The 26,642-nt window shown below is 34.6% G+C and overlaps 1 protein-coding gene across 3 annotated transcripts in view; it reads right to left on the reverse strand.

Annotated features, from left to right (window-relative positions):
• LOC150092989 (uncharacterized) overlaps positions 1-26,642 on the reverse strand; it is a 162,181-nt gene that overhangs the window by 75,290 nt on the left and 60,249 nt on the right. For all 3 annotated transcript variants that reach the window (XR_016550455.1, XR_016550454.1, XM_090414117.1), the window contains exon 2: positions 11,372-12,540. Coding sequence is in view for 1 of the 3 variants with exons in the window: in XM_090414117.1 (XP_090270243.1) it covers positions 11,372-12,424 (1,053 nt within the window). In the remaining 2 variants the exon portion in view is untranslated. The remainder of the gene's footprint in view (positions 1-11,371; positions 12,541-26,642) is intronic.

Here is a 26,642-nt window from a genome sequence, read left to right on the forward strand (position 1 = left end):
AATATAAATGGAAATTAATCTTAGCTAGTTGCAATGATAAGCAAATGCCATCTGTTTACTCCAGGATTTTTCTCAGAACTTTTGCATCCATACTGCTCATTCCTTGTTCAACTATTTGTATGGCTGTATAGCCTACTTTGAATTATTTGAAAAAACCTGGGTTTTTTCAAATAATTCTTCCACATTGCTTTACCCCCACTTTTTTCAAACCCCTTCCTTTAAACAGCTTAAAAGCAGATGAATACATATTGCCAGGATAAGAAGACAGCCAACATCCAAAACTGTATGTCTGAATTTTCCTCCTATATTATTCTTCATATATCAGTTTTTATAACACATCAGTAATGCCCTAAGATTTTGAGTAAAAGAGCCAATGACATTGTGAAAAGGGAACACTCCTAAATGAAAACAGGCTATATAGCCATAAAAATAATACTAAAGGAGTAACATGGGAATTTTTCCCAGAAATAATATCTTTGTTCAACTATTTTATTTCTAAATCAAATTTTTAGATACAGAAAATTAATTTGAACACCATGTTGTATACTGTTAATTTAATACTATGGCTAATTTCTCTCTAATTCCATATAAATTTTTCCATCTTTCCCTTTTATCATTCTATTATCTGGCTTGATTTGCCATCTTCAATAAAATTGTACCTAAATAGCTATAACGTTCTACTTGTTTTGTTTTATTTTACTAAAGATTCACCAAGCAGAATCCAGTTAATATTTTTATATGCCTGTCTATTGTCATCTTTTTATTGCTGATTTTCGTACTAAATATGTTACAGCAGTTATTTACTTTAAATACCGAAAACTTAATAGTATATTATATAGAAGTACAATATCATCTGAATAAAATAAAATAAAAAACTAAGTTCAATATCTGATTTTGATATCAGATTTACTGCATGATTTTAAATAAAACCATCTTTCTGTATATTCTTCAATTCTGACATTTGACTCATTACTTAAGTTACATATTGCTCTGTATAAAGTCCCATTTATGTAATACAACTGCTTTTTAACAGCCATTCTCTTAGCACCTTATCATATATGCCTCTTCCAGCTATGAATTCTCAAATGTTTGTTTTAAAATAAAAATCTGAGTATGACAATCATTATTTGGCCTGAACTCAACTTGTTCTTTGCTCTTCAACATATTTATGCTTGCATAAATCTCACCTAGAATACTTGGTATGGAAAATCTGCTAAAATATATTCATTTTTTATACTCTTTTAAATAGAAGAGTAAAGCTCATGCAATACCATCTAAAATTAAGGGTAACTATCTAAAATTGTAAATATCTAAAAAACCATCTGGTCAAAGGTTTCTGAATTATGCAGTATAAATACAATAGTTTGTTCTGATTTTTATTAAGCATTTTTTTTAAATACAATCTTCTCTATGAAATTAAATGATAATTTTATTATATTGAAATGGAAGATATTATGGATCCATTTATATTTTATAGTTAAATGTAGAAATAAAGTGAAGTTCTGAAAATTTACCAGCGAGCTTATGAGAACAAGACCAGAATCAAATTTGCCTTAGCTGCACTATTCAAACAACACAAACTCTAACCCACAACCAGTATATTCCCCTTTTATTAATGATTTGAGTAAGTTTCATCAGTTTAAAACATTTAGCAGAAATAACTTGGAATTGGCCAAGTTCAAAAAAAAATTAAATACAAACAGAAGAAATGACAAAAGCTCATTCAACACTACAGCTAAGCTATGTCAGATTCACCATAAATGATCTCAGGGTAGGTGCTATTAAACTAAGAAGCCTATATTTGTCTAATGTAGATACTGTAATAGACAATATTAGAGATTCATCTATATTTTATAGCAAAATATGGAAAGATGCAAAAATAAGAAATGTAGAAAAATTTTCTTACTTTCAAAAAATTACCATAAAATCTATGAGAAGGTTATGTTATTACATAACATATATCACATATTATTGTAAATTTTCAAAAGTTTTAAATTTTTTTCTACATAGGCTATAAAATATGGATGGATCCATAATATTCTCCGTTATAACATCTCACTTATTTCAAATTGAAACATCTTGGTTCTATACATTAAAATTTGACAGTTATTATATTTATGGAAAGCAAATGTTATTTTCCCTTTTTATCAAATATTTCAATCCTAAGAGTTCATTTTGGCATTTAAAATAAACAAAAATAGGAGATATTACAGATACATGTTTATTTCATAGCCAAATTATATATATATATATATGAGGGTAGTCTGAAAAGTTCTCGGGCTAACAATGAAAAAACAAATTTACAATTTCAAAATTATTGTTATTTTTCAACATAATCTCCCTTAAGCCTAATACATTTATTCCAGCAATACTTCAGCACCATTATCCCATCAATGTAGTGGTTCTCAGTAAGGTCTGCAAAATACCCCTCCACAGCTGCAATCACCTCTTGATTCGAAGAAAAACACTGACCAGCAAGGAAGAGTTTTAGTTTTGGAAGAGATAGAAGTCAGAGGGAGTCAAATCTGGGGAATAGGGTGGATGTTCCAACAATTCATAGTGCAGATCCCTTAATTTTCCCACTGCCAAAACACTTTTGCGGGCAGGTGCATTGTCCTGATGAAAGATGATTTTTTTTCTTCTGCAAACCGGGTCTTTTTTCATGCATTTTTTTGTCTGGTCTGGTTAAAAGATCGGAATAATATTCGGTGGTTATTGTTTTATCCTTTTCAAGATAATTAATAAACAAAATGCCTTTAGCATCCCAAAACACTGATGCCATGACCTTTCTTGCTGATGGAATGGACTTTCTGGTGTTGTTACACTGTTTGGATGTCCTTCACATTGATCATCTTCAAGGCTGGTACGACACTTTTAAACTTGGCAGCCCATTTCTTAATTGTCAAAAACGAAGGAGAAGAGTGCCCATAAACTTTTATGAACTTCGAATAATTTCTTTTGGCGTTAAACCTTCTTTTACAAAGAATTTTATAACTGCACGATACTCAATTTTATGCATTTCAAGGGATACAGAGAACACTTTTGCTTCAGACAGCTGTATAAAACAAACTACTTGATAGAATGACTTGCAATTTCACATGGACTTATGACAGATGTACCAACTTAGAAAAAAAAATCTTGCTGATAGTGTTGCCATCTATGGTCAAGGCTGACAACTTTTCAGACCACCCTCATATATATATATATATATATATATATACATTTTTTTTATATATTTAACTTGATAAAATATACATTCGAAGATAGGTAACAAAAGGACTATTTACATATTATAAGTATATATATTACATTGAAAGGAAGATTTTCCTTTTGATTATACAATAGAAAGTGTAATAAATAAATCAACATTACAGTTCGGTTTCACTCTTAGTTTTCTTTCAGATGAAGTGTATTGTTGTCATCAATCCCGAACAGGTACCAGTTGGGTTCCACTTTTCCATGAATTTCGCTACAGTTCTTGTTTCTTTGTAGTAATCAAGTTCCAGTGAAACCCTGCTTTGTAGTAGGGTTTCACTGGAACTTGAGGCCATACATGGGAGTTTGTGCCGATTCTGGTCATTTCTTGTCTGTTTTAGGTAGAAGCTGTAGGTGACGGCCTTAGTGCATGCAGATGAAGAGGAAATTGCATATTCTATGTCTGTTTTCTTCAGTATGGACTAAATTCCAGTAGTCTTCTTGGCTGTGTGCATGGTTACAGGTGCTAGAGGCAGCATTCAGGACATAGGTTATCATCACTTTGTTCACAGGACAGGTTAGGTATATGTGTTTCAAGGTACCTAAAACTTCGCAGAATAGACATGTCCATTTCTCTGAGCTGAAATTTGTAGAGCTTAGAAGGAGTTGGCAGGATATTATTAGGCCATAGTCTCCAATGTATGCCAGAATCTAGTTTGGCACACTCTGATTTGTATGGAAGATCCCACTGAAAACTGAATGGCATGTGCAGCCTTGTTGATGAGAAGGTTAAGGATGAATATACGAAGGGCGAAGTTGGAGGCACTGACACGAGGAAGTGGTATATTTTCTTGTAGTTGGAGGAAAGAATCGGAAGTGAGGCTTCAGATTGTACAAGATGAAATATCGGCTCCAGGCAGTTGCTAGAAGGAATATGGATTCCCTGAGGCGTAGCAATATCTGGATATGCTTTTATAATAGCAGCTTGCATCTGTTGATGTTGCTTTTCAGTTTTTGGGTTCTTCGTTGGTAAGCTTATGAATGTTTTCCACTTTAGGGTCTGGGTCAGGAGGTCCCCTATGATTCTTATTCCTGCCCAGTTCTATGTAGGGAAAAGAAAGGGCTGGCCAGTTGTGAGACTTGTTATGTTTCTGTTTGAAAATAGTGGTTCCGTAAGTAGAGCTGACTCTGTTGATCCTGTCAGTGTGTGATGAAGTTCTGTGTTTTTCCACTGGTGTAGAGCATCTCTGTAAAAATGAGGTAGTTTAGGTGGAGATGGTGCAGAACTGGCCATTTGGAGGATTGTGGAAAGTGTAAGTCCTCTGGTGGATGATTTCGTGATGTGATCAAAGGTGGTTGCATAAGCATGATTGCACTGAAGTGTCTCGAGGAGGAAGATTATCCTGAAGGATCTAATCTTGTTTTCGAGGGAAATCAGGCCTTGACCTCCCTTACTAAGTGGCTTGCAGAGTTCAGGATATGTTGTCCAGTTAGTATTGTTCCCAAGGAAACATTTGATTGCCTTTTGAATGTGGTGGAGAAATTCTTCAGGAGCTGTGAGTACTTTGAGGCTATGCCATAACACACTTGCAGCCATCTGGTTAACTATTAGTACTCTTCCCTCTAAGTGAGAACATGGAACGAATGCTGTTCCATTTACCTAGCACCTGTTTAAAACGGTTGTGCAGCTTTGTTCAGTTCAGTGTGTTATATATTATGGTGTTGCCAAGGTGCACACCTAAGTATATTTGTCCTTCACTTGACCAGGTACATTCGATCAGGGAATCATTTCTAGCCTTCCATCTGCCTGACCACAAGCCAGTGGTTTTTGCAGAATTTAATTTGGCCCCTGAATGGCTTGTGCATATAGACTGTGTGCTTCCTTGATTACTGTCATTTCTTCTTCATTTCGGACTATTACAGTGATGTCATCGCATATGCTGATAGGGTTATTTTTTGATGTGGCTCTATTATGCTGGTTTGTTTGGAGATGATGATGTTGTGAACTCTTTTTAAGAAAGGTTCTATGGCCAGTGTGTATAACTGTCCAGAGAGAGAGGACATCCTTGCTTGATCCCTCGAGAGTATGACAAAGTGCGAGTGAGCCTGTTGTTGATTTTTAAACAGAAGTGTGCTTCTCTGTAGAGCAATTGCACTGTTTCAATGATGAGAGGAACATAGCCGAATGCCTTTAGAACTTCATAAAGGTACTCATGCTCTACCCTGTCGAAAGCTTTCTCCTGATCAAGGCTGACGAGTGCTAGGTTTTCATGTTGGCTGTTTCCGATGTGGATGAGATCTCTAATTAAATGGAGATTATTATGTATTGATCTTCCTGGAACAGGAAATTATTGGCCAACATTTGATGTTGGCCAATAATTTCAAGCAGTGTTGGCTTTATTTGGTTTGCTATAACTTTGGAAATGATTTTACAATCGGTATTAATTAGGGGGGATTGGATGCCAGTTTCGGATATCTGTGTGGTCCCCCCTTCTTTGGTATCAATCGTGCTACTGAGGTCGTGATGGATTGTGGGAGCCCATTGTGGTAGGCTTCTTGCAGTGTTTTAAGGAGAAGTGGTCCGAGTTGATTCCAGAAGGCTTGGAAAAACTCTGTTGTGAGACCATCAAGGCCAGGAGATTTGTTCTTTGGCAGGGATGTACATACAGTTTTCAGTTCATTTTGTTTTCTAAGTGGTTCCGATCTGTTGCAGAGATTTTTTTTTGTTTCTTTCAGTATTTCGTGAATGGCATGATGGGATGTTCCTGTAGAGCTGTAATCATTCTTGTAGTATTGTAGGATTTCAGAGGTGATTTTACTTGGATCTTCTGTGATGCTGCCATCTTGAAGTCTAATAGAAGAGATACAGTTTGCTGCCTGGTATTCTTTTTCCAAAGAGAAAAAATATTTTGTGGGGGCATCTGAAAGATTTATTTGTATGTGCCGCGATCTAAGTAGGGCACCTTTAGCAGATAATTCTGAGTAGCTTTGTATGGCTTGGAGGGCTGAATGATATTCAGGGCTTTCTTCTGGGAGATAATACTTGAGCTGTTCTTCAAGTTGTCTGATGCTAATGTTTCTCTGTTGATTCTTTTGGTGACTGTAGATTCACGTAAAGGACTTTATTTGTGATTTTAGGTGGGGCCACCATGTTTTCATTGGTTCTGTATTCCCCTTCAAGTGAGTGAGGTTAGTTATTAAAGCCTGAGTGTTTGTTATGTATTCTGGATCTACTGTTGAAGATCCAATAGACACTTCCTGATTTCGATGCTTCCAACGATAATGAAAGTTGCAGCTTGAAAGCAATGATCTGAGATGTAGGAAGGAATGTGTGAGATGTTTCTAACTAGAGGAACCGTGTGTTTGGAAATGTAGTACCTGTCCAGTCGTGCATGGTAGAGTGGCCTATTAGTTGCTGACCTCCATGTGTAGGACTTCTTATCTGGATGTTGATGCCGAAAGATGTCAATGAGTTCATTATTGTTTACCAGTGTTTGAAGTTGGTTTATTAATGAGCTGCGATGCTCAGTACATTGAAGTCTGTCTTTTTCTTCGTCAAGAGTGCAATTAAAGTCTCCAACTATTATGATATGTTCTTGGTCAATACTGGAAAGATGGTTTTGAATGAAATCCAAGATTTGTGATGCCATAGCATCCTGCTGCAGTATGTAGATGTTGAACACATGCAGGGTATTATGGTTGGGTGCTTTTATGTGAGCATACAAGGCGTATCCTGGTATATCACCAATCAATTTTAGTTTGTAGGGAGATTGATGACATACACCTAAGCTAACTCCTGCTCCATGATGTTGTTGGGTTGCAGAGTGATGTAGGTCATAAGGCCACTTCTGCCCATCTTCTAGATAAGATAGATGAAGAGTTGATATTTGTTTCTTGCAGAAGTAATAGGTCTATATGATGTTTTTGTACCTGGTCAAGGACTATTCTGTTGCATAAAGCAGAGGCACATCCCCTTGCATTGAGAGAAAAAAGGCTCAACAATATTATGTTTATGAAAGTTTAATTGTAGGTTGAATCTAATATTGGTCCTGGTATTGTGTTTGTAGCCCATTAATTCAGGTAGTAGATTTGCTTACTCCTAACTTCTGGTCTGCTCTTTTTACATTTCAATTTTGAGTGTAGATCCTGAAATTGAGATATTAGTTCTGGGATTCTTGTGGTGTATTTAAGAGCTATAGTTAATTTGTGAGTGGAGCCTGGTACTTTCTGTATGAAGGATGACAGCTGCTGCATAGTTAGGGGACCCTCAGTGTGGGGAAGTTCCCCCTCAGCTTCTTCGTCTTCTAAGTCGTCATGTGGGAGTGCAATTTCCTCATCGTCTGGGAACTCTGTGTCTACTTGGCTGGCAGCAGGTGATGAAAGGCCATTTTGAGTAGTTTCTTCTATCGGATGAGGTTCTGAATTAGTGGGAGGCTGGGTTGGTGATTATGTTTGTTGTGTCCGGGGATTGCTTTTAATTAGTTCATCTGAGCCATCTCAGTTGGGAGGATCCGTGTTCTCATGCTGTTTGTGCTGTGAGACTTTGTTATCAGAACTTTGGATCTCCAAAGATATCTTCTAGATGATTTCAGGCAGCCAACAATTATTATCAAGCTTGAAAGCCACAGAATTATGGATATTGCCAGAGCATTTGGAATCTCATATAGTTGTATCCAGGCTCTGGATAATGTTTGAAACTAATGGATAACTTGTTCATAGTTATATATATATATATATATATATATATATACAGGGTGTCCCAAAATTCACGCAAGAAGTAATTTTGATAGAAAACACAGGTTTTTAATTAAAAATTGTAATTTCTTATTGATTCATAAAGTATACAGTATAGAGTTACCCATGGAATAGCATATCGGGTAAATGGCCTCCACGGCTTTGCTGGCACATACACACTCTTTTGTTGAAATTTTCCATGACCATTTTGCATAAATGTGGTGGCTGAATTTCGTTGATACAGTGCTCAATTTCCTCCTACAAGGCATAGGTGGTCGTGGGCTTGTTGGCATAAACCTTAGACTTCAAAAAACCCCAAAGAAAAAAGTCCAACAGCATTAAGTCACATGATCTGGGCAGCCAATTCTGATCACCAAAACAGGAAATTACACGACCAGGAAATGACTCATGCAGTAATTGAATTGTTTCTTGGGCTGTATGGCATGTGGCACCGTCTTGTTGAAACCACGTCTTCCACATCCATATCTTGCAATTTAGGCACAAAAAACTGGATTATCATGTCGCGATAGTGAGCACAATTAATTGTTATTACCTTACCAGCCGCATTTTCGAAGAAGAATGGATCAATGATGCCTCCAGCCCAAAATCTGCACCAAACAGTGACATGTTGTGGATGCATTTGTTTCTCAACAATCACTCGTGGATTTTCTGAACCCCAAATGCGACAATTTTGTTGATTAACGAAGCCATTAAGATGAAAATGAGCCTCATCGCTGAAGATGATTTTGTTCGAAAAATAAGCATCCACTTGTTGTTGTTCCATAATCCATTCAACGAACTCTCTTCGCTGTGTGTGGTCAGTAGGCTTCGGTTCTTGAGTCAATTGAACTTTGTAAGCATAAAGATGCAAATCTTTCGTGAGAATACGCTGTAGAGAGCTTCTCGAAATGCCCAATTCAAGACCACGGTGCCGAATTGATGTTCCTGGACTCTCAGCAACACTCTCACGAACTGCTTCGATGTTTTCTGTTGAACGACTTGTTGAAGGACGGCCAGAGTGTATAAGATCACTAATTGATCCAGTTTCCTTGAATTTTTTAATTAATCTTTTCACAGTTGATGAAGTTAAATCACTATTCCAACCATATTTTGTACAAAAATTGCGAACTATAGCTGCCAAACCTTCATTATTTTTAAAATATTACTCAACAATGAAGATGCATTGTTCTTTTGTGTAGTGCTCCATTTTTAATAACCCTGAACTGTCAGCTGTCACGCTGTCTTTTTTTTCTCGTTGGCAACACTTTACCGCACAAATGGCACTAAATTTGAATCTTGTGTGAATTTTGGGACACCCTGTATATATATATAAAAAACTTTCCAAGTTTCTTAAGAAGTGCATGAAATATGAATTGATCTGTTTATTTTATAAAGAGATCAATTATAAACAGAGCCTAAATGTATTCATTTCAATGCTGAAATGAATACATTTAGGTTCTTGGATAATTACTCTTAAGAACCGACTGCTGTTCACTTATGAAAAATACAATTCTCTGAAAAAGAATGGCTTTGGTATTGAATGAGGATTCTTGTTATTTTAAGGTTTCTGTCTGATATCTGATGAAAACTAGCTGTTTAAAACAGCTATCAGGCCAAAGAAATCTTAATCAAAAGAACTAATAAAAGGCAAATATACAGATGCCTCAGCAGCACATCTTTTTAGTAGTGCCAGATAAGGCAACTCTGATGCAAAAGATTGCATTCTCATAAGCTCGCCAGTCAATTTTCAAAACTTTCAAAGTATCTATCTATATTTATTTATTTATTTATTTTTCATGTGGACACATGATTAGGTCAAGTATTATTACAGATTTTCTAATCTTTCTTCATCCTGCAATTTAACTGAAGTGCTGAATATTTGGCTGAAGCAAAATTAATTAAATTTTTAAACACTGCAAATTAAATTTTCTAAACAAATGTTTTGAATAAAAAACTATACACTCAAAAATTTTCACTATCTTATTTCTTTCCATCGAGTGTATTTATTTATTTACTTATTTTTATATTTTGAAAATATTCGTTTATAAAATTTAATTTGGTGCTTTGGCCAATCAAACCAAATATTTGGTGCCTGGTGCATCTAATATCAATGTTCATTTTTCAGGATATACAACAAGGGGTCTTAATCTAAATTTACATTCCTCACACCAAAACACCACCCCACTTCACTTAAATGAACTCAGATAAATAATATTTTCTTAGCAGCAGTTAAACCCAAAATTCATCAAATTTTCAGAGCACATATGATAATCAGTCATTCCATCTCCTAACTCTACACCATAGTCAAACCAGAGCATGTATATTAAGATAGTATGAGGCTTGTATGCAGCAACCCTTCCATAGAAACTAAAGTTGTAGTGCATTGTATGTAATGATCTGATATGAATCTCTACAGGTGGGATGACTTAACTTATTGTTGCAAGAATTTGGTTTTGCTCCTGCTACTATTACTACTACAACCCTTTTCACCATCTTATTTCTTTCCATCAATTTATGTAGAACTCAACCTGTTTCCTGGGATTCTTTACACCATTACATTTTCATCTCTTATAATGATATTTCATATCATTTGATCTCTCACACTAACTATGCTGACAAACTTTGATAACACCTAGCTAGAAGTCCACTAACTAAAACATGCCCATTTCTAGTTCTGTACATAATTCTAGTAATTTAGCATGTATCCCTTGCATTTATACTTTGCTAGAGACCATGGAGTTTCTCACTGTATACTGTATTTAAGACAAACAGGAATGGCTATAATTTCTGCAGACAGTGTGCAATATACTGTCATCCATTGTTATCTCTGCATATGCTTTGTACCATATTTAGCAATCATCTAGTTATTAAATACATTAGCTAAGATTCAGATTCATAATTTTGTGGTATTTCCACTTTCCACTTCTTTTTCAGTTTACAGTATCACTGTGCCACATGGTGGTATTACCAAAAGACAACCCAGAACTGTAACTAAAATTTTAACATTGATTAGCTACCATTTTGTCTATATAATGATAACTTTTTTTGTCACTCATTAGTATTACAATAATAATTCTCCACACAGTCAAGATGCATGGTAGCTGCATGTATATGACTATGAAAAACTATGGCAGCAACAAGTATGTTTTTAAATATCTCGAGTGTGATGCGGCATTTTTGTTAATGTAAGCAAGTCAAAGTATCATTTTTCTGAGATGTCCTGACATGAGCTGCAGTATGTATTAATAACTTACTGCAGTTCATGAGATTACAATATGACTAAATTTGATAAAAAATACAAATAAGTATATTATTCTAACAAAAAAGTTCCCAACTTTTGTGTTAGAATCAATCAGATCTATGTAATAAACAGTACAGAGTTATTTAATGAAAATTTAACATGGCACTGTTTTAAAAATTAATCATACAAAAACTAACTAACCTTTTCCATTTTATCTCCTCGTAATCGTTTTGGTGGAGGACTCCTAGGCTGATCTTCCTGTTTTACTAAAATGGCATTTCCTGACTGCGTAGAATATTTGGTTTCAAGTTTAAGTGTCAGATTTGGCATTGATGATGAACACGTGGAAGAAGAAGAAGAAGAAGAAGAAGAAGCTGCTACATTATTATGCAGCAGATCTTGCATTGAGTTAGTAACTGATGATGCACTATTTGGTATTACAATATTGGTTGGCACTCCTAGTGATGCAGAAGTCGATAACGAAGTTAAAGTTACACCACTGTTAGTGATCTTTAGAGAAGGAGACAGTGCATTTCCAATAACACCATTTACTTCCACAGATCTAATACCACCTTTGTCTCTGTTCTTTTCTTTCCTCTCCCTGTGTCCACTAGTACGTCCTTTACTTGAAGAATGTTTAGACTTTGTTTCACACAAGTTCTGAGCACAACTACTAGAAGAAACATTATCCAAAACAGGATGTGGAGAAGCAGCTTTAGTATCTGATTGAACTATTTCATGCTTAGCTTCTGAAAATTTACTTCCAACACTTTTTCGTTTAATTTTCATTTTCAATCCTTTATCAACTGTAGCCTGATGTTCTACAGTGGCTCCAGTGCTTCCCCCTGAAGAATCACCATTATTCCCATTCCCAGAACTACTGTTCATTCGTCCACATTTAGTATTGGACATGGTGCTACTACAAGACTGAGTTCCTAAAAATGAAAACGCTGCCCCGGTATTTGCTGATGCAGCTGGTACTCCTGTTATGCTACTAACACAAGGACTGCTTCCTAAACTTCCGTTCTGATGCTGACTATTTCTTTCGTTGGTCTTTTCTATATCTGCATCCAAATCAATGATGAGATCACCAATACCAAGTTCCCATTCATTGTAGTCATCATCAAAATTGGTTGCACCAGAGCTACTCACCGTGTCTGCCTTTAAGTCAGCTTTCCCACTGCCTGCAGACGTCACCCTCGAGTCGCTAACAGCCACCTTTCCACGGTGGCCATCCAGAGAGTTGTCTTTCATTTGCCCCCGTTGTCACAACACAACCAAGGAGGACACATTCCAACGAGACCTGATTTTACTTGTCCTAAAACTTATTGAATTTTATAAGCTGCTAATCACAGTCTCTAGAAGAAATTCTGAAATAAATAAAAAATTAACCAATGCTTAGACATTTATGAACACAGAAATTATATACAATACACACTAATAAATAATATGCATTCCAAATGAATATTTTCTCAAAAACTATAGCAAAAAAAGGACATTTGCATCAAATATGAATACTTTTTCCCATACAACAAAGTAAATCAGCCCTCACTATAGAAAACACACCACTCTAACAAATTACTAAAAAGTTCCAACCCAAGCCTCAAATTATCTACTACAGCAAACTATTCCTGTGATCTCTACAAGTTTGTTCTAGGGGGTGGGGGTGGGGGGAGCATCAGCCATAATAAGCATTAAAAAATTTACTGGTTAAAATTAGTGCTTACAATTGATTATAACTATTATTTTTCAGAAAATAACAGTGTATAATAAAATATTAATAAATATTTTCCTATATTTCAGCAATGTTATGCTGCCATCATCACAGATCACAAAACAATGATATGTGCATGCAGGCACTAAACAAAAGCAACCAAAGTCAGGCCTAGAGTCATCCTAGTGGACTGAATCGGGTAGTCTTGGCTGTTGAGCTGAAGCTCTTAGGATGAATACTTCCCAAATTTGTTGAGGTTTGGCAAGTTTTTCAGGTCGAGGAATAGCCTTTCATATTTGTATTTGCTGTGGCGTAATAGATTGGCCTTCCAGCATATCCTGTGGTGGGTGTCCAAAGCATGATCAGGACTCTGTATTGGTGGAACCAGATGTAGTCCTTGTGTTCAGAAATTCTGATATTGGCTGTCCTGCCTGTTTGGTCATAGTAGGACAGTTTGCAACTGCAAAGGACCTTGTAGGTCTAGGGAATGTGGCTGGTCTTTGGTGGAGTGGAAGAGAAGACAATTTCTTATGTGGTTGTAAGATTGTATTTTCCTTAGGATTTTTGTCAATTTTTCTGATGTGCCAAGATATATGGAATGGTGATAGATCTTGAGTAATCTCTGCTCTGAAGGGGGGAGGAGGATTGCAGTTTCAGGATTTTAGCATTTTTGGGGGTTGTAGCCACTGGCTAAGAAAGTGTTGAGGATATGGTCAAGTTCAGTAGTTAGGGCACTGTTATCAGAAATGATTGATTTTATCCTGTTATATAGGGTTTTTATAATCCCATATTGTTGGGAGGGGAGAGGGATGTGACTGCTGGTGAATGTATCTACTTGTATATGTAGACTTAACGTACACGAAGAATGCCAGGGATTCTAAGCAACTCAAAACGAAATGTAGTAGGGCAGGCTGTCCTACTATGACCAAACAGACAAAGGTAGCCAATATCAGAATTTCTGAACACAAGGGCAACATCTAGTTCCACCGATACAAACACTCATGACTTGCTGACCATGCTTTGGACCCCCACCACAGAATACGCTGGAAGAAAGCCACTCTATTACACCACAGCAAATACAAATATGAAAGGCTATTCCTCCAATCTGCCTCATCCCTGAAAAACTTTCCAAACCTCAACAAATTCAGGTGCATGAGACTGCTCCAAATCTGGGAAGCATTCATCCTAAGATTTTCAAATCCAACAGGCAAGACTACCCAATTCAGCCCACTAGGGAACACCATTTATGACTGCAGGCCTGACTTTGGTTGCCTTGCTTCAGCCCCATTTGCTCAGTGTTAGTGTCTGCATGCACATATTATTTTTTGTGATCCCTGATGATGGCAATGTAACAATGCTGAAATATGGGGGAGAGAATATTTTAGTATATGTTGTTATTGCCTGAAAATAATAGTCATGAGTAATCAATGCATAAGCCCATCTACCAGAATTACAATTGATTAAAAATAGCCTAGATTTTAATTTCTGTTATAAATTTTGGACCCATTATAAATTTCATAATGGACAGAGGATTCAAACATTTTAATCAAGGTCTTCTTAAAATAAACTAATGAAAAGTCTTGCTACTTTTGAGAAAGGGGAGAATTTCATCCTAGAATCATGACATTACTCCTGTAACATTGATGATAAGTTAATACTATCTGGTAGTGTATGAGGGGAGGAGTGATCCAGTAATTATGGAGCACTCTGTTAAGAAGTATACTTCTGTGGCAATAACATTATACCAAAGGGCAGCTGATTTATATTATCTTTAATTTGCTACCAAAGTAATTTAACCTAAGTAATTTCAAAATATATAGAGCAGAGTTACAATGAATATTTAAAAATAACAGGTGTAATTAACTCTATATTTAAACCAAACCTAGTTCAAAAACAAACCAGACTAAAAGTATACAATACATTAGCCCTACCAGTCTTATTGTATGGAGAAATCTGGACAAAAAACAAAATGACAAGCAAAGATTAATAACAGCAGAAATGAAGTTTATCAGAAAAACTGCAAAGTATACTCTATTTGATCACAAAAGAAACGAAGAAATTATGAAAGAATTAAACCAAGAATTAGTAATAGAAAAAAATTAAAAAATATAAACATAAATGGATGGAACACGTTCAAAGAATGAAAATAAATAGAAATATTACCAAAACAAGCCTTAAAGTACAAGCCATTAGGAAAAAGAAAACCAGGACGTCCTCTTAAACGAACAGGTCACACTAGGCCTAAATCCTTGATATGCATGATGATGATAATGAGTTACAATGAATCAACTTAAAACAGACCAATCAATTAATACAGAAAATGGGAGGAAAAAAAGCGCAATTACTGTGTATGCATGCACTGCAACATAAGCCACTCAAAATGAAACCAAGTTACTCAAGTAATAGCCATTAGAAAAGTCAGAATTCAAATTATGGCTCAAGCAACTAAGGCTATGAAGCCAGTGTGTGTGTTACGTCTGTTATTTGATTTCGTTCCTATGGCCAGTTTACCTCTTTGCAGGATGAAAAACCCAAGTTTCTGGAAGGAAAAATCCTGATACTAAATTTTTGCTTGTATTTATTTATTTTTTATTTATTTTATACATTTATATAAAAAAGTTGTTTATAAAAACAACAGTCTGCGTGGTTAGATTAGTGGCTGTGTGCTTCACAACTATATTCCTGGGGAAGGAGTGTCCTAGGTTGGATTCCTGTTGGTGACGTGAGGAGCTGAAGGATCTTCCTCAGCCATAGCCAAGTTAGCCCGTCTTGGGTGTGAACAGTAGGGTTTTTCCCCAGTTTATCCTGGGGTTTTTCATCCTGCAAAGCAGGCAAACCAGCCTTGAGAACTCAACACTACAGGACATAGGCTTTATCCTGTGAACGGTTTGAGGTCTGATGATTAATAAACCCTCGACACCTCAAGGTAAAAGAGGGTATAATGAAGATGAGATGAGATGAGATAAAAACAACAGATGTTTTATAAGCCAAAATATAAGCAATTATGTATCGAATGAAATATATATTTTAAATCAAAATATAAACATAACATACTATAAATTATAAAGAATTATATATAACAAAAAGTAGAGAATTGCAGTAATCTCTCAATCAGTGACCCATGGGGCATAGGCCCCCAAGTAGAAAAATACTAGAAAATTTTCCAAAACTCTTTTCCTAATTAAAATTATTTATTTTATTTATTTATTTTTTTTTATGTTGTGTTGTGTCTTCTATTTCTATACTACTTATAAATCAGCGGTCACATAAGATGGGAATACCCTATAGTTCTCGGGAATCATGGCAGATGTGAATGCAAGGCGAACGAGGTAGTGCTCGGGCGAACCAAGTGCTACTTCATTTGCCCTAGCTGGGCCAGAGGAGACCACAGGGTTTCATGTATTGGGGCGATCACTGTAAATGCTTAGCCATAGGTCATATGCAATGCTTGGTGTCTATTCTCAAATTGTCTACAGTGACACCCCCCCCCCTCCCAAGATTAAATCCTGAGAGCACCACTGCTCTCAATTATCCAATCACATTTAGAATTCAGGGTACAGCTGAGTATATTGAATATACCATTACATAATGCCATTCTAACAGTCAAATAACATGGTAATTCATTCTAGGATGGGTAACATTATGAAAAATTATGGAGACAACTACCCTGTTAGAGCAAAACTTTAGTTTAATATAAACCAAAATGAACACTCCACGTTTCGACCTTCATATCAAGGTCATCATCTGAAACATACACATATATACAGAGAAACAAGCTGCACTACAATCTACATGGTTTGCTAAAGTTATTGACCAACCTTTACAACAATTATTGGCCTGACCTCTGGTGGGAAAAAAAAAAAAAAAAAAACACTTATATGGTGTTGAGAGAGTGATCTGAGAAGCTCTCAACACCCTACACCAAATTGATTGGAAAAGTACCTGCTCTTTACATCATACAAAAACCTGGTATGAAAGAAAATTTAAAGAAGCCTGTGAAATTCTATTAACCACCCTAATCTCAACAATAATGATGGCATAAAAATTCCAAGAATTTGGATGGCACATATTCAGCCTACTTAGTATCTAGTATACTTTAGGACTTTAAGCAATTTTCAGTTTTTATTCTAAACTATTCCATACTAATTGGTTGAAATTTATATGTATAATCAGTTTTATTTATTTTTTTTATTAATATATATATATATATATATATATTAATATATATATATTATGTCATATATATATATATATATATATATATATATATAAAAGATAAGCCAAAATTTGAAACATTTTTATGTCATGTTTTTTGTCTCTTCATTGTTTTGAAACGTCCAACAAAGTTGGACGTTTCAAACACGTTTGAAACACATTGTTGTCTCATGTCTCGAGTCATCAGAATTAAAGGAGAGCTGGCTTACCAGCCGAATTCATGGGTTGGGCACTGTGGGCACCAGAGCCCTCCCTAGTATATATATATAAATAAACATGTTGCTCTCCAGCCCAATTTAATTGTGTAACCTAATAGATAATAATAATAGGACTCTAGCTTTAATGGTAAAGATGTTTTTTTTTTTTTTTTTTTTTTTTTTTTTTTTTTTTTTTTTACCAGAGGGCAGACCAATAATTGTTGTAATGGTTGGTCAATAACTTTAGCAAACCATGTAGATTGTAGTGCAGCTTGTTTCTCTGTATATATGTGTATGCTCGAGATGATGACCTTGATATGAAAGTCGAAACGGCAAGTATTCATTTTGGTTTATATTAAACTAAAGCTTTGCTCTAACATGGTAGTTGTCTCCATAATTTTCCATAATGTATTCTGATCACCGTGTAAGCATGAAAGACAAGGATTGGTTAATTAATTGAGGGTTTAACTATCTGATCACATAATTGAGAGATCAATGAATATAAAAAAGTTTGTTATTAATCATATATGTCACTTAGTATAGTACTTCGTTTGGTTAACAGATAAAATTTTTTTTAATTAAGTAAAAAATGCCTTATTTTAATATTATTAAAATAAAATATTAATATCAAGAATTGCAATTTACATAATAACAAATAATAAGAAGGAAAGACTGTTAAATGGCAATACCTGTTCAAACTTCAAAACATTTATAAGAATTAAAAACTTCTGAGCTACATGAGATTTAAAGTAATCCCAGTCACAATAAGTGGATTATAGGTCAGATAATCCACAGCTGAGTTCTTGGCTCTGGACATAAAATATGGTTAATTATCATTCATTTCAGGCTTTTAAGCTTTTAGAACAAAGAAATTTTGTCACCCCGAAAACTATGGGCACTAAAACAAAAGCTAGATTATATGCAAGTGGCGCACTCAGGATTTAATCTTGGAGGGGGCCGAGCACTCAGGATTTAACCTTTGGAGGCCGAGTTGAGTAGACGATTTGAGAATACACACTACACATCGCATACAACCTATAACTGAGCATCTGCAGTGATCGCTAATTCATAAGTAGCACACAACATAAATAAAAAAAAAAAATGAATTTAATTAGGAAAAGATTTTTGGAAATTTTTCTAGTGTTTTTTCCTTTTCTTTGGGGGTGCCCGGGCCCCTTGCCCCACCCCCCTCTGGGTGCGCCACTGTTATATGCCTTACCTAAATGGATAAAAAAAATGCTATGCTAAATACACCAAGATGTATGAAGAACTGCTCTAACAAATTAGCATGATGGCAATCTGTAATTCATCAAGGAATCCTACATTACTTGCACAAACATTTCCTTATTAATTAACACATTCATAATTATAAGACAGCTGCAGCCATCTTCAGCAGTGACAATTAGTGTCCAAGCTTTATTAATTACATAAATATTCCATAGTTAGCAAAATCCAAAAACTGGCTATTCTATCAAAATAGCTTGTTTCTGAATTTGGTTTGTAATTAAAGTATATACCATAAACCTTTCTTTTAGGGTTACACGGTGATCAGCATTCATTTTAAAAATTTTTATGGAATTTACAACCGTGTTAAAAAACTTTTTTATTATCCCGACATTTCGATCTTCACATCAAGATCATCATCTGGAGCGTACATAAGTATACAGAACAAGCTGAGTTACATCATTAACTGTAAGCTAGAGAAACAATGATTTGATCACGTTATTCTACTGGCGTGACCTCTGGTGAATAAAATAAATAAATAAATAAATAAAATAAAAATAGAATAAAATAAAAATTTTTTACATCAAGCTAAATTCTATTTTTACAATGACATTCTTTTAGGAATAAACATTCTTTTAGATGGTTTTCTTTCAGAAAACCATCTAAAAGTGTATTTAGCATAGCATTTTTTTTTATCCATTTAGGTAAGGCATATAATCTAGCTTTTGTTTTGGTGCCATAGTTTTCGGGGTGACAAAATTTCTTTGTTCTAAAAGCTTAAAAGTTTCTGAAAGAAAACCATCTAAAAGAATGTTTATTCCTGTCATTGTAAAAATAGAATTTAGCTTGATGTAAAAAATTTTTATTTTATTTTATTTTATTTTATTTATTTATTTTTTTTTTTTTTTATTCACCAGAGGTCACGCCAGTAGAATAACGTGATCGAATCATTGTTTCTCTAGCTTACAGTTAATGATGTAACTCAGCTTGTTCTGTATACTTATGTACGCTCCAGATGATGATCTTGATGTGAAGATCGAAACGTCGGGATAATAAAAAAGTTGTTTAACACGGTTGTAAATTCCATAAAAATTTTTAAAATGAATATATACTATAAACCTCAGCAATATAAACACTAACGATCCTCATTCATGGTAATTATAGTGGGGATGATAGGAGGGACAAGATGTTAAGTTGCAACATATAGGTTTAGATATTGTGCAACAGAGTTATGCATAAGCTAGGCAGTATGGGTGAAAGAAGGCTAGAACAAAGTTTCTATACATTGTTGCTGGAAAATGTAAGGAGATATTCAACTGTTTGAAGATAATGTGAATCTGAGAGGGTTATAGTGCTGAAGTTATGGACTGAAAACACAGACTAGCAGAGATAAGAAAATGGTAGTTCCATTGTATAATGTCCTAATCAAACTACATTTGGATTTCTGTGCTTAGATCTTGTCAGCTGGATTTCAAGGGAGAAACTTTAGGGTACAAGGTGGATAACAAAAATGATATCAAAACTGTGGAACATTGTTGTGAAGGTGTGTAATCTGCAGGATTTGGTGGTTAAAAGATGGAAAAGTGATAATATGAATGAGAATTTTGAGAAGCATTTCTAGTGTCAATGGGAAATTTTTTTTCTTCAAAAAACAGATCAAAGGGGGGGATGGGGAAGAGACGTGGGGTCATCCCTAGATGTCAACGTCATACAGAGAATAATAAACAGTGAGAAGCTGTTCTGGACTATTTTTTCTGTCAGAAATGCTTTATTTCCAATAAATCAGAGAAAATGACCAGACAGTACATACAATTAGACAGTGTTTCCCAACGTTTTTTGGATCATGCCCCACCTCAACGCTGATAGGTGAGTATATCAGTGATGAGGTGACGCATGCAACATATATGTTGCATGCGTCACCTCATTAGAAAATTAGACATTAGAAAATTTTCTAATTGCTCCCCATGGGACGTACACCCCAAGTTAAGAAACACTGCAATTAGAAGACAAAATACAAGTCATCATCTTAGCTGCAGGGTGTAATACTAGATAAAGTATTAGTCACAAAAACTGCAACCATTGTTTTATACAAACTTTGGTACAGTAATTCTAAAGAAATTATAGACAGACCTCGAGTGCCAGCTCTAAGGGTGCTGGTGCCCTGATGCAATTTTAACTTGAGCACTGCTTACTAATATTAAAATGTGTTTTTGTATTGTTATTTCTACTCACTTCAGCACCCCCTTGGAGAAGGTGCCTCAAAGCGATGTATTGCCTGCTTATCATGCTAAGCCACCACTGTAAACCTCTATGAAATCAGGCTACTGACTACTTCAAGGTCTGGTGGTGTATGATTTCATAACAGATCTTATCTCACTCAACCAGTAACAGAAATGTCACATTTGTACCTTGAATTCATTCACACTCTTCACATTCAAAACACCTCCTGACGATGCTTTCGTTCACCCAATACTCTCTGTGTAAAAACTCTCCTTCCACCGCTCGCCACTCTCTTATAATACTTATAGGGATGGCCTTGATTTTTCTCTGTCCCCCACTGCCTGCAGATTTCCATAGACTAATAACAGGTATTAATCTGATAAAATTCCCTCACCAACTTAAACATTCTATCACATCATTTTTCCTCATAACTGACATTCTACAAAGTTCCCATTCTGACTTCATTAGCTATCTCTGGATCCTCTCCAGAGCTCCCTCATCACTATGGTAACCAATCAACCAAATTTGTGCATAACACTACTCTTCCCAACTGAATATTCCATGTCTAAATAATAATGGAGCCTATGGCACTCTACTGATTACTTTCTTTTACTGGAACAATGCCCTTCCACTCCTCCTCCTCATTCAGAACTTGCTGTTCTCTATCAGGCAATTCCGTTATCCATCTTAACAATCTATTATTACACATTTTTGTATAGCATGCAGTATGAATAGACAGGCAAATAACCATTTATCCTTTAATACTTTTTTTTTAAATTCCCAAATTGGAATGAAATGAAAGGACAACAGTTTCTTTAGTTGTAGCTGTTTTTGAATATCAGTAGGCAACTGGTCTCTCTCTCTCACTAATCTTGAGGGTATTCGCACAATTACTAGATGGTATTAATGTCAACAGGAAAATTTTTCAACAAACAGATCAAAGAGGGATGGGGAAGAGCTAAGGACATGGGGTCATACCTAGAAGTCATAAAGAGAGTAATAAACAGTGAGAAGTAGCTCTTCTGGAATACTTTTTTCTGTGGAAAATGCTTTATTTCCAATAAATTAGAGAAAATGACCAGACAGTATATACAATTAGCAGACAAAATACAAGTCATCATCTTAACTGCAGGACCCCTTAGAGTGCCAGCTCTAAGGATCCTGGTGCCCTGATCCAATTTTAAGTTGAGTACCCCTTACTAATATTAAAATGTGTTTTTATATTATTTTTTCTACTCACTTCAGCATCCCTTGAAGAAGGTGCCCCAAAGCCTAACTAGGATTTGTGTGTTCTGTGGTCAATTTTGCTCCTTTCTGGGATAAAAATCAGAGCTTCTTCTTCGTGTGTGTGTGTGGGGGGTCTTGCCTGTACCAAAGATGACTAGTTCTGGAATCAGCTGAAAAATATTCCTGCCCTCCTAACTAAAACTGAATTTATAATCATCATCATAGCACTAAATAAGAATATAGATCCCACAATCTGTTCTGGCCTCATTTTTAATCTAACAGCCTCTTTTGAGGTTTTTATTTTTATTTTGGTTTATATATCTTTTATTAGGTTTTTAGTTTTATTTTGGTTTATATATTTTTTATTTTATTAGGTTTTTATTTTTATTTTGGTTTATATATTTTTTATTTTATTAGGTTTTTATTTTTATTTTGGTTTATATATTTTTTATTTTATTAGGTTTTTATTTTTATTTTGGTGGTGTAATACTAGTTTATATATATTTTATTGTTTAGGATATAAAGCATTGATCATTTGGTTTACATCTTTTTAATTACAAAATTGTCTTCCAATTTTGTTTATTTTTCTTTAGTTTTTCTTCTGCTGATTTTATTTTAAGTTCTTTTAAAATATCTTCATTCCTTTTTTGGTCTAATAGTGTGTATTTTGCTGGTTCTCATAAATCACATTTCACTTGTTTTTATTTTCTATTTATCTTGTTTATTTATTGCCCAAATTTTGCTGCCATATAGTAATGTACCTGCTAAAGTATTCTTTAAGCATGTTTCTTTTTGCACAAGATTCAGATTAAGAGTTCTATTTATCACACCTATAACTTGTAAAAATGTTGAAATTTTTAACGTGATGTCTTTTTTTCCTTCATATGATATTTTACATCCAAGATAATTAAATATTTATGTTCTATTATTTAATATTGTCATATCCCCACATGCCCCGAAGGCACAGAGGTCTGATATGTGTCAATTTTTCCAACTGCTAACCGCACTCAGAGTTGCTTAACTTTTTGCATGAGCCATTAGTAGCAAATACTCTACTAATCAACCAACCTTTGCTTGCATTATTTTATTATTAATAGCTATTTTACTTCTAACTGGATTCTGTCTGCAAATTTCCAATGTTTAGTTTTAGCTATACATATTTTCATTCAAAACTGTTCGAGTGGTTAGCCTTTTGAACTCGTGGCCTTTTGGCTGGGGAGTGAATACGAATCCCTCTGTGGGTATGGATGTTTGTGATTATGAAAATACTAGTGGTGGTGATCGGCAGTAGATGATGAAAGTAATTGTGGTTGGTGGAGACTGAGAGTTGTAGAGTAGATGCCCTCCGAGTCTTTAGACTCCTTGGAGGTGTTACATAATAATAATGTTTAAATTATACACTGCTTTTTGTAAATTGTCTTCCTTATCTGATATTATTAATGGATCATCGGCAAATAACAACATTTTATTATTCCAGGAAATTTCTATACTGGGTTATTTAAAGTTCCACTGCATTAATATAAATATTAAAAAAAGTAATGGAGACAGAGGACATCCCTTGTCTTACAACCTTGGTTTATAGATTGCTTTTCAGACATTTTTTCATTAATTTTTATTTCATTATCAGTATATATTCAATTTTGCCTGTAATAAAAGGTTAGGTATATTTATTCTTTATAATATATGAAACAATATGTCTTTTTATCATTTTTCTTCTGCAAATTGAATTTCATGAAAGTAATTATGTGAATATATAGCCGTTCTTCTTTGTATTTAATTTTTAAATAGTTACAAGCATCACCTATAAAAGGAAAATTTGAAATATTGCAAAAAAACTAATAAAAAAAAGTGCGAAATGAAACCACGACATTCTAGATACAAGAGTGAATGTATGCACATACAAACAGAATAAATACAGAAGGCGCATCCCAGAATGCCTCATTATGCACAAGCACAGGAGTCAGCAACCTTTTTATACTTACAACCAGCTTTATTATTTTTTTATGTGCCTTCCACCCATAAATGGTTGTAAACCTATAGCACGTTAGTACTGCGGGTGAACTGTACACTGAGAGCAGACTATATAATTGAAAAAAAACCTAATAAAGATTTAAAAAATCTTTTAAAAATCCCTTTAAAGAAAAAGATTTAAAGATCTAAATTTAGAAACCATGCATGGGATTTATTAGCTACTTCACGGTTCCGATAAATGAGTCAGTGATCTCCTACTGGACAATGAAATTGATCTCTTACTTCAAGACATTTACATTCACGTGCACAGACAGATTCAAACCCACAGCCTGTTTGACACAGATATGATATTCACTCAGTCGTGCAGATTGGATAACTGGGGAAATGTTAAAACATTAAGAGGTTAAAAAAATTGAGACAACAGATAAATTTGTAAAATTAATTTTTTTATGACAATCCCAATCTATGGCACGTTGTAAATCTATGTATCTCGAGTACCATGGGAGGGGATGAAAAGTAAAATAATCACCAGAAATTCTGTTCTCTTTAGAGATTTGAAAATCCAACTCCAGAACTTAAACCAAACAAGGCCTTTTTTTTTCAATATCACTTCAGAGACCAATAAACAATGTAGTGTTCTTACCTAACACCAGATAAGGAAATTCGTCTACTACTCAAACATTCAAAATCATTGATATCCATACTGTCCATTGGTTGGGAAGCAAAAGCACTATCACTGTATTAGGTGCTAGGAGATAACATAACAAAAGAAAAAAAGAAAAAGATAACAGGCATATTTATTAATTTATGACGTATGATTATATTCCTCCCAGGTCATGTAAGTTCTTCCTTAAATCTTTAAAAAAAAAAAAAAAAAAAAAAAAAAAAAACTGACCAATTAAGCTATCCTAAATCCTACAGATATATGTAGATGATAATCTGGTCCATGGAAAAAATAAAATAAACAATTTTTTAAAGATGAAAATAAATGATATTCTTATTTAATCCTTTGTTTAAGTAAATAAAGTTTGCACATGAAGTATCTTCACAACTAAGCTTGTATATAGAGGTTAATAACTTTGCATTACTTGCCTTACTATATCATAATGCAAAGCACACATTCTTGCAGGTGTATAATAGTATGCATGATGGGATGGACCACTACCCAGATTGGTTTTAACTGTTATTGAGGTCTCATCAGTGGGAGCCAGATCCAGAAGAGATACTTGAGACTAAAGTAATGCAGAAGTCATATATTTCCCATATATAAGTAGTGAAAAGCCGGCAATATTTTCTTGTATGTTGGAAATATATTAATATTGTTAGATTCCTGCTTGCTTGGCTAATTTGCTTATATATTTCATGGTCACTACCCTCCACATTACCAGGTCTATAGCAACATCCAGCTAAGCATTTCATTCTATTCACTTCTGTCTGATACCATACTACCTCAAAACCAAACCCCGTGCATCTTGTTCACCACACCTCTATTAATCAAATTCCCCACACAATACCACTCACATCTTTCATTACCTCTTTCATTCGGACATAATTCATTTCAGTCTTCACTCTTTCATACAAAATCTATCATTCTTTTCATTTCACTCTGCATCCACTTCATCAGACCTCATAAATCTAAAAGGGTTAGTCCGCTATGATTTAAAACTATAAGAAAGTGGTTTTAAATTATAGTGGAAATGTAAACATTAGTGGTGTTAGACTCGATGAACAAGATTTGGATAGTAGCGAACACTTTGAATATCTGGAAAATATACTTCCTGTGATAGGAGTTTAGACCAGGAGATAGACTAAGATTTCATTGGGCCAAACCTTTTCTAACAGGGTAAGTAGTCTATTTTGGCAGTGAAGTTCCAGTGAAGTGCAAGAAGCTACTGATTACCAAAAGTTACTTTTTTGCCCATTCTGACTTATGCAGCAGAGACATCAAGACTAAAAAAGAGACACGAATAGAATGTAGAATAGATAGGCATACAATCAAGTTTTGGGAAGGAACTGCTATTAATTATTTATAGTTTTTTTTTTTTTTTAATTACATAACTATACCTGTAACTTTAATAGTGTTTCCTCCTCCTACAGCTGCTAATAGTGTTCATACAGCTACGACTAAGACACGTGCTGTAAAACTTGTTCATGTGCACATAATTTAAACATTGCAGCCAATTATTCTACCTTCTCTGTGAATGATGCTTATGATGTATTGAACAAAATATATATATATATAGGAATATTTAATAAATTAAAATATTATTTTCCTTTGTTCACCATGCACGTCCCTATTAAATGCATAGTAATTGATTCTTACGGTGAAGATTACTGGAAGTTTGTCAGAAATTTTGGTAAGCCTGCAATTAAAGTAGCCTCTTTTACGTAACAAACTTGTGTTTCTAAAACAATATTGAATTCCTATTTAATTCCTAATTTTATTAAAATAAAGGAGGCTATTAATCTTATTCTGCTCATAAGATTTACCAAAGAGCTAGCAAGGCCCTACTGTTGGAAAGAATACATGATACTCTAATTTTCAAATAATGCTGAAATCTATGAACTTGAAACCTTCTAAAGAATAATCTTGGTCCTGAACATTTCAACTTGATTTGTAGAATTTCTCTTTCCTCAGTCAGATGTGCTCACTTAAATTGTAAACAGAAGTTGATTCATAAGTGTGAAACGTAGAACAAAGAAG

Source organism: Typopeltis vanoorti, chromosome 24 (assembly GCF_054136105.1).
Source record: "Typopeltis vanoorti isolate ZY-2024b chromosome 24, IOZ_Tvanoo_1.0, whole genome shotgun sequence".
NCBI lineage: Eukaryota > Metazoa > Arthropoda > Arachnida > Uropygi > Thelyphonidae > Typopeltis > Typopeltis vanoorti.